Consider the following 10,540-nt stretch of genomic DNA (forward strand, 5'->3'; position numbering starts at 1 on the left):
CACTCACAGGCACAAAAAGTGATGGAAGAAGTTCACGAACATCAAAGAAGGAGATTTAGTGCTCAAATCAGTCAGAGCACTCCTACCTGTCGATCCACGAGAAAAGTTTAAACTTAACTGTGCCGGACCATTCTTAGTCAAGTCCATACTCTCGGGGGGGTGCGGTTAGGATTACAGACCTAGGTGGGAATGAATTTTCTAATCCTACTAACCTAGACCAACTGAAACGATATTACCCTTAGCATAGGACAGGAAAACGCGCCTCGCGTAACCCACGTGCCGCTCATGCGACACGAAATAAAAATGGCCCTTGGCCCGCTGAAAGAAAGCTTATGTCACTATGCTCTTGTATTTTGACATCTCGACATCCTCATATCATCAAGTAAATTGAATTGTACTTCTTTTAGGAGTAAGTAAAAAGTACATGCTTATTTTTCTAAAGTTCATTACAAGCTCTTACTTCGAACAATTATTCTTTTACATTTACTCGAACTACGCACAGGATTTGATTTCATTTTTTTTCTAATGAATACGTAGGCAATCCTTCACAGGATAAAACCCATTTTTTAAAAAAAAATGTAAATAGAAGGACATTTGCAATTGCATTTGAAATTCGACAAGAATAATAAAAAGAAAATCACAACGGTTTCTTAACTAATAAATCTTTTATTCATTGTTCCATAAATAATAATAATACGCCAAATATACATAAAATGAAAATACTGAAGAAAAAAATGCTAGGCTAGGATTCTAAAAACCCCGCCATTTATTACAACTCAAATTAATAATAATAATAATAATACTATAATAAATGACTAAGGCTATTGTTCTATTTTCCCTTTGCCTTTGTCACCCTTGTCATATTTCTTATCTCGGCCACGAGCCGGGCGCTCTTGCGTTGTCTCCGACCTAATCACCAACGGTCGTTCTCGCGGTCTAGCCTTGCCATTTCGATCCATCACCATCTCTACGGCAGGAGCAGCTCTCAGCTTCTTCGATGGACGAGTAACTAGGAATCCGGCCTCTTTTTCCTCTGCAGTCAAGTACTTTTGGTTCTCCTTTGCTACTTCGCGGATCTTATAATCCACAGGCTCGTGCTTCCTCAGCTTCTCACGTTCTTCAGGAGTACCGACCTTCCTCCACTGCAAATATGAGTCAGATACCCATAAGGAGCCAATATGAACTGGTATGAACCACATGTTCTTCTGAGCCCACCGGATTACCCACTCTCGACAAGACTCCGAAGTATGTGCCAAGGCAGTATGAGGAACGGTATCCAACTTAGGAATTTTCTTCCTAAGGCCCACTTGCCTCATCAATCTCTCCGGAAAAATGCAAACCATGAATTCCAAGCCAGGGACACGAACTGACCGTGTCGGATCCAAAGATGAGACTCCAGTGACTGACCTGAGGTGCCACCATGGCACAATCCATCAGATTAAGGGACTGCATATGCTCTTCAACTTATTTTCCCAGTAGTCGCATACCCGAGTGAAGTCCAACATGTATAGCCTGGTTCTCATTGTAATTGATCGAGCATGATATCCTTGCACATTAACTCGGGGCTTGATCAACCGCAGCCGTTCCATCAACCAAACTTTCAAAAAGAAAACGGGAATTAATACCCGTGTATCGACCAAAAAAACAAACAAAAAAAAAAGAAATGAAAAAAAAGCAGTCGAAAAGGAAAAAGAAAATATGTCGGGTTCTTACTTGCAGGATGATGGGATTTCCCAAATAAGGAAGCTCGCAGTTGGCCTTTCTGTTATCCAAATCAAGAATAGTCTCCCCTAAGACTAGGCATCCTGGGCTCTTGCGTAGCTCCATTTATTCCACTAGGCTCAGAAAACGAGGATCCCCTCTCATCTCCTTGTCAACATGCCCTCGAAGGACATAGCAATGCAGTAGACAAAACCCGAAGGCCCTGCGCCTCGCAACATAAGAAATAGTAGGGTCTTCCCTATATATAAATCGGTCAATAAAGTCAAACATACAGACACATTTTAAGGTCACAAGATGGTTCACCTTAGCCTTGGTCAATCCAAGCAAGTCCCTAAATTTACTTTTATATCCTTGAGAGCTAGGGGGTATAGCCGGAACATTTTCTGGGTCCCATCCTCCAACAGTAGCTATTTCTTCAGGGAAAGGACAAATTTCGCCTCCAGGAAAGGCGAATACATGAAATTCGGGTCCCAATACTCAAGACAAGCATCCAAGAAAGACTTCACCACTTTCACTAATTTGAGACTCAAGATTGATCCTAAATTAAAAGCACCATATCGTGTTTCTCAATGTTTGTAAACTCATTCGTCCATTCCTTCAGACGGTTTTCAAAGGCATCCATAATTTTGGAAATTTTTGGGAGTGAAGAGTCTATCGATCCGAAATACTCAAGAGGGGGGGAGGGGGTGAATTGAGGATTAAAAATTTTAACTTATTTTTTCGATTGTATGTGTATAGTTAATTATTTAAAGTTTATTGATTAAACTTTAACTAATCAATTGATTAACGAATTAAAACAATGCAAATAAATGAAAGAGAAAGATAGACACACGGATTTTTGAAGTGGTTCAGTTTCACAAATTGAAACCTACGTCCACTATTCTCGATTAATAAATTTAGTACCTTTCTACGGATTACAAATTTACTAACCCAACTCGTACAACTAACCCTAGTTGTAACTCAAGTGAGTACCGTTAAATACTCGAGTGACTAACTTACGCTAATAAGAAAGCACTAATGATTCTACTAAAAGTTTACGTTAATGAACGAGTAGGAAATCAATTAAGCACTATTATCTTATAATGATAACGAAAGAACGAATGCACAAGTTTAGAAACACACGACCTTTTTCGAAAACTGCAAAATGGTTTTCTTGTTTGAAACACACAGTTTTTGCTTTCTTAAAATAAATCAAAGTTATGCTCAAAGGTCTAACTTTCAAATGTTGCAAAGTGTCAAGTATTTATAGTGCCAAGGAGAGGAGAATTTCGGTATCCATAAAACCCCAATATGGCCGAATAAAATAAGAGAAATTATAACAACTTTCCTTATTTTATTTAGACAATCTTTAAAAAATATATGGAATAATTATAAGATAATCTTATAAATATTTACTTAATATCTTTTCCTTTAAACCTAAGATATGATAAGATATTCCAAATATAAAGATACACAAAATATCTTATCATATATCCTAACCATATTATGCAAAATATAATTATGGAAGATATAATATCTTATCACATATTTATTTGATACCTTTCCTTTATACCCTAGATATGCCGAGATAAAAAGATATGAGAATCAAAACAAATCTCATTATTTTTATCTAGAATATCTTAGGAAAAGATATAAGCTGATAATAAAGGGATATATTATCTTATTAAATATTCACTTGATATCTTTTCCTTAAAACCCCAAGATATGATAAGATTTTCAATAGCTAAAATATATTTTTCATATATGTAACCATATCATGCAAAATATAAAAGATGTGTTAAGATAATTTATAGAATAAAATCTTAACAATATACAATTTTATATCATCACGTTTACACGAAAATCACACGGCCCATACACCTTGATTTCCATGAAACCCCAAAGTGATATTAGGTTAGTTTTAGGGTTTTAGAGTATGTAATATTAGAAACCCTAATTAGTAACATGACTCGACTCATAAGTTGATTCAATACAATTACTAATTATAAGCTTATCATAAAACCATACTCAATAGGGATATAATCTCACTTGCATAATAAATACCTTTTTTTGCTAAAAACATTTAAAAGAACAAAAATATTTTTCAAAACAATTTAAAAACTATTTTTGTCGTGTATAATATAAACTTCACATCTCAATGTTATAGTAGAAGAGCTATAACATTGAGCTCTTATATACGCAATGTTATAGCTGTGAAGCTATAACTTTACCAATTTAAGAAGTGCACTCTAAAGTTACCATTACGAGATAATCACCTACGCTATTCTAATCTTCTTAGGAGATCTTCGAGCGTAGGCTACTTCATCATTCAAGCTTGATCAATCTTTAAATGAGCCTCATCTTCTCATGTATGCTTGAATAATTCTTCAATATCTTGAAATATATTGATCCGTGATTGAGGGCTTGATCATAACAAAGTCTTGTATACTTTCATCACAATTCTGTAGGCTTTGCAAATAATAAGTCTAATCTGAAGAGACTAAACAAACAATTACGCGCAACGAGTATATAGAATGTAAAGCACTCTTGACATCATCAAAACATAAACATATATATATGTATATATATATATATGGTTCAACAAATTCCCCCTTTTTGATGATGGCAAGTCTCCTAAAATTGTGATTAAGTATATAGTTCCCCCTTAATATAATACCGTCATCTTTATAGATAAAGATCAACGCAAGATCAAACGATTATATACAAGACCAAAACTTTAAGGACTTTAAGAGACAATAGGTCTTGACAAGGAGCAAGCTTAGACAAATACTAAATCATGGTCATTTCTTCCCCCTCTCGACATCATCAAAAAGACGAGAACAGACATAAAACGACTAGAATGATATTAACCGAGGCAAGAAATATATATTAACCAAAGCATATATTATAGCATAAGAACGACTTCAACATAAGCAAGCTCTACATATAAAGTGTGTAATACAAACCAAGTTGAGTACAGATTTTGTAGGAGAGAAAGAAATTAGTCACTCACCTAACTGCGACCTACAGAAGCATGCATGCAATCTAACATGATAGAGATCTCTAGCTACCGTACATATACACACCAACCAAGCAAAGTCCAAAACACATGCCAAGGACTTACATATGAATGTGAGAAGAGGTAATTGGGTAAGAAGGGGCAAAATAATTTGGATATATGGAGGTAAAAGCCAAGCTAGCACCGATCACAACCAAAGATAACCATATTCCACTTTCCAACCCAACATTAAAAATGATGCACCATGCCAAGTATGACACACACTCACTCACATCAACAAGTACTTCTCCTTAAGTAATATGGAAATGAATAAGAATAGGAGTAGTAAGAGATTTCTGCTTTTCCATCTTTTATAATATCATTTTTCTCCTCTTTTTTTTGTATTTTTTTTTTTCATTTTTTTTTTCAGTCCATCTTTTTCTTCCTTCCTTCCAATATTCATCACAACACCAACAAAATTCACCACAATAAGACTTCCAAATATACCAACAAGACTAGCTTGACAAGGGTAGGCCATATGGACTGTAGTTGAATAAATAGGTCAAAACAAGGCAAATTTGTCTAATGTGAGGTTAGTAGGTAAAACGTAAAGGAAGGGTCACGTCTCCACATGTATAACTACCACAAACCCGAGTGTATACAGGTAATAAGAGACAAATTTCATGCTTACGCAATTTGATGTTACATGCCATGTAAGGAGTACTACGCACATCCTAAATAAAACCAATCATGAATGTCATTGGTTTATGAAGCTCTAAACCTTAGAATGTATATGTGATGAATCAAAAGTTATGGTTTGTATACAACACAAAATATAATAGACTAGCAAACGGAATATTCTCATAAATTAATAAAATACTATATAAGAGTGTACTTGCAACGGAAAATACGAACATAGACATACAATCTCGTCAAATCTAGTTAGTCATACGGGAAATAAAATATTTATGACGAGTTTAGTTGCCACCAATTAAACCAATTTCCAACCGTAAAGTCTTAAAACGTCCTCTAGCTAAAGGCTTTGTCAAAATGTCTGCCCATTGTTTTTCATTACTACAAAATTCGAGTTTTATATTCCCTTTTTCAACATGGTCACGTATAAAATGGTGTCCAATTTCAATGTGCTTGGTACGCGAGTGCTGCGTGGGGTTTTTGGAAATAATAATAGCACTCGTGTTATCGCATAAAATAGGAATACAACCTACATCAACACCATAATCACATAACTGTTGCTTAAGCCATAATACTTGAGTACATATCAGTCCAGCTGCAATATATTCGGCTTCTGCTGTTGAAAGGGCAACTGAATTCTACTTCTTTGAACCCCAAGTAATAATGCAAGGTCCAACAAATGTGGCAACACGTGACGTACTTTTTCTGTCTAAGGAGCATCCTGCGTAATCGGCATCTGAATATCCGACAAGATCGAAGTTGTATTCCATAGGATACCACAGAGAGAGCTTGGCCGTGCCAATAAGATATCGTAAAATTCTTTTTACGGCCGTCATATGCGATTCTTTGGGAGATGATTGATATCTCGCATAAACGCATACACTAAACCTGATATCTGGTTTACTTGCAGTTAAATATAGCAATGACCCAATCATTCCTCGGTAAGTTGTTTCATCAACTGTCTTACCGTCTTCATCTAAAGTTAATTTCTTGTCTGCGACCATTGGAGTAGACATAGCATGGGAATTTTCCATTCCGAACTTTCGAATTAATTCCTTAATATATTTTTGTTGATGAATTTTGATGCTTCTTCAGTTTGTTGAATTTGCAGACTTAGGAAGAATTTCAATTCTCCCATCATACTCATCTCAAATTCGGAAGTCATCAACTCCGAAAAATACTTGCACAAATTGTGGTTGGTTGATCCAAAAATAATATCGTCGACGTAGATTTGAACAACCAAAAGGTCAGTACCCTCGGATTTTAGGAATAAGGTTTTATCTACAGATCTTCTCTTAAATCCACTGTCAAGTAGAAATTTTGATAATCTATCATAACAGGCCCTTGGTCCTTGCTTCAATCCATATAGGGCTTTGTCCAATTTAAAGACATGGTCTTCAAATTTGTTGTCCTTAACTCCAGGGGTTGTTCTACGAAGACTTCTTCCTGTAGATATCCATTTAGAAACGTTGTCTTGACATCCATTTGGAAGAGTTTCATTCCTTTGTGAGCTGCGAATGCTATCAGAAGTCTAATAGCTTCAAGACGAGCAACGGGTGCAAAGGTTTCATCATAATCGATTCCTTCTTGTTGATTATAACCTTGTACCACCAATCTTGCCTTATTTCGAACTATGACCCCGGAATCATCTAACTTATTTCTGAACACCCATATGGTTCCAATTACAAATCGGTCCTTGGGTCTAGGAACTAAGTGCCAAACTTTGTTCCGTTCGAATTGTTGAAGTTCTTCTTGCATAGCTATAATCCAATCTGATTCTGTGAGAGCTTCCTTAATATTTGTTGGTTCGATTGTAGATAGAAACAAATAGAAGGAGCAGAAATTGTTCAAGGATCATCGCGTTTGAACTCCCTTCTTAATATTACCAAGTATACATTCCATAGGGTGTGAACTCTTATATTTATATTTTGTTGAAGTACTTGGTTCTTCATTAATTGAACTTAATCCAACATCATTTGGCTCAGAATTTGAGGACGTTCCCCCTGAATCCAATCCTGGTGTTGTAGTAGAGTCGGGTATAACTTCAGACTCATTACCTTGATTTGGATTCAATGTTATAGTAACATCATCCATAACATTGGATTGGGAATTCTTATCTTGAGACAATGTTATAGTATCATAAACTATACTTTAGTTTTCTTCTTTTTGTCTTTTGAAGAATGCTCAAGCTCGTCATTTATTCCTTCAATCTCATTGTCCTCAGTTTCCAATTCTGGAGGATCATCTCTGGAAAGACGAAAATCAGGTTCATCCTTGTCTTCTTCCTCATCCTGTAAGGGCTTATCAAACACATTATCTTCATAAAAAATAACGTGAATACTCTCTTCAATACAAAGTGTTCTTTTATTGAAGACCTTATAAGCCTTGCTATGATCCGAATAACCTATAAAAATAGCCTCATCACTTCTAGGGTCGAACTTACTTAACCTATTTTTACCATTATTATGAACAAAACACTTACTCCCAAAACAACGAAGATGAGAGATATTAGGTTTATGACCTCTTAGAAGTTCATAAGGGGTTTTCTTTAGGATAGGTCTTATCATAGCACGATTATGAATATAACATGAAGTACTAATGGTTTCAGCCCAAAAATTACGAGGTAGACCACTACACAAGAGCATTGTACGAGCCATATCTTCTAGTATTCTATTCATACATTCAACCACACCATTTTGTTGAGGAGTTCGTGGTGCAGAAAAGTTATGTCCTACACCATTAACTCTACAATATTTTATAAAGGCTTGATTATCAAATTCGGTGCCATGATCCGTACGAATAGAGACAAGGTTAGTCTTATATTTATTTTGAACAAGTTTCATAAGACAAACAAACTCATCAAAAGTCTCATCTTTAGAATGAAGAAAGATAGGCCATACATACCTTGAGTAGTCATCTACGAGGACAAAGACATACCTGGATCCTCCTCTACTCCTTACCTTCATGGGACCACACAAGTCCATGTGTATTAATTCCAGGGCTGGATTCGTGCTTACCACTCTTTTCGGTTTGAACGATGATCTCACATGTTTGCAACGAGCACAAGTGTCACACATCTTTTCTTTTTTTCTTTTTTTTTTTTTTTTGGTGAAATGTGAAAATTTCCATTAAGCACAAACAGCTATTACAAGCTACAATTTTTAATACAAGCAATTTCAATATCTAAATAGATATTACATACGCAACATAACTCTATTGACCCAAGCTTGGTCACGCCTATCAATACAGGGGCCAATTTTTGTCTTCAACCATAACACACTGTCTTTTTTGATGAACTTTAGAACAGCTTCAGGCCTAAGTATACAATCATCCACTCTTGCCTTGTTTCTTTGCAACCAGATATGATAGTGTGCAGCATGAATGAGACACAAAATCATACCTTCCTTCAATTGTGAGAGCTTGCAGTCCCCAACCCATTGCACCACGTTCCTGGGAGGGATAAAGAACTCATACAATCTGGCCACCTCAAACATAACCCTGCTGCTATACACACAAGTCTGAAATAAATGCTCAAAATTCTCAGCAGCAGCTCCACACAGAAAACAGATGTCATCAGATGCAATGCCTAGTGTAAACAATCTGTCTTTAAGCTGCAGTGCCTCCCTAGCAATCAGCCAACCAACAAACTGATGTTTAGGGATTACCCAGCTATTCTAGACACACTTGTGCCAATGAACTTCCTGGTATTTCTGTCTCAGCAGCTCATAACCAGAGTTCACAGTGTAACCTTTGTTACCTAACACCCATTGACCATTAGTAAAACCAGCAGCTAACTTGTCCCTGGCCTTACAAACAGTTTTCCACCCCCAGCTAATATCTCCCAGAGGGGTATAATCAGTCCAGCTACACCCTTTTAAATAGACATTACTGATCCACCTTACCCAAAGTCTATCCGGGCAACAATAAATCCACCAAACAAGCTTCCCTACAGTAGCTAGATTCCAGGCATAGCTCTCCCTAATACCCAAACCACCTTCAGCTTTTGGAGAGCAACTCTTATCCCAACTCACCATGGGAACTCTAATATATTCAACATTTCCATCCCATAAATAATTTCTACAAATGGCATTAATCTTGTTGAGCACACCTTTAGGAATGATGAAGATATTGGCCCAGTAACTATAAATGGAAGATAGGACTGAATTGACCAAGATCACCTGCCAAAGATAGGATAGCTTCCTTGAGCCAAAACTTCTAACTTTATCAATCAATTTTTCCACTAAGATAGTACAATCAGACTTCTTCATTCTCCCACAAGTGATGGGAATACCCAGATACCTAAAAGGCATCTGTCCTTCCTCCTTGACGAAACTTGGAGAATATCTTTCTTAACCCCACTAGACACCCCATTAAAGTAGGCATTAGTTTTAGTAGGGTTCATTTGCAAACCGAAGCACAAGGAAATGTAGCAAAAGAACGAAGCAAAGACACCATGATAGAAGGAATGTCTCCCTTACTAAAAAAGCAACAATTGTCGTCAAAGCAAACATCAGATGGGACAACTGCAAACTACCACATAAAGGATGAAATTTAAAAGGCATGGTAGTAGTAGTGAACCTTAAGACCCTACTCAAATACTCCATAGAAATTGTGAAAAGTAGAGGTGATAAAGGGTCACCCTGCCTCAACCCCTTCCTTCCTTTAAAATATCCAAAGATTTCACCATTCAAAGAGAGAGAGTAAGAAGCAGACCTCACACACTCCATAATCTTGCTAGTAAATTGCTGAGGGAAATTAAGAGAGATCAACATCTGTTCCAGGAATTCCCAATTCAAAGAGTCATAGGCCTTTTTTAGGTCCACCTTAAGCATAAATCTGGGTGAAGCAGACTGTCTATTGTAGCATCTAATAAGGTCCCGACAGATCGGGATATTCTCAACAATGCTTCTACCCCTAATAAATCCCCCTTGGTTGTCACTAATAATATCAGGCAGCACTCTAGCCAGTCTATTGCACATCAACTTTGAAATACACTTATACACAACATTACAACATGAAATAGGTCTAAATTCAGTGACATTCTTAGGGAGAGCAACTTTAGGCACTAAAGAAATGAGGGTATGATTAACTTGTTTTAATAACTGTCCATTCAGGAAGAAATCATGGACGGCATCACAGAGACTACCA

General features: G+C 36.5%; 1 protein-coding gene across 1 annotated transcript; it reads right to left on the reverse strand.

The window, feature by feature from the left end:
- Nucleotides 1-7,536: 7,536 nt before the first annotated feature.
- LOC141617214 (uncharacterized) lies at nucleotides 7,537-9,702 on the reverse strand. Its single transcript, XM_074434399.1, has 3 exons — nucleotides 9,077-9,702; nucleotides 8,614-9,016; nucleotides 7,537-7,683 (listed from the first exon to the last, which is right to left on the reverse strand). Exons 1-3 carry the CDS (start codon nucleotides 9,700-9,702, stop codon nucleotides 7,537-7,539), a joined length of 1,176 nt encoding a protein of 391 aa, XP_074290500.1.
- Nucleotides 9,703-10,540: the final 838 nt, after the last annotated feature.

This window comes from Silene latifolia, chromosome X (genome assembly GCF_048544455.1).
Source record: "Silene latifolia isolate original U9 population chromosome X, ASM4854445v1, whole genome shotgun sequence".
Taxonomy (NCBI): Eukaryota; Viridiplantae; Streptophyta; class Magnoliopsida; order Caryophyllales; family Caryophyllaceae; genus Silene; species Silene latifolia.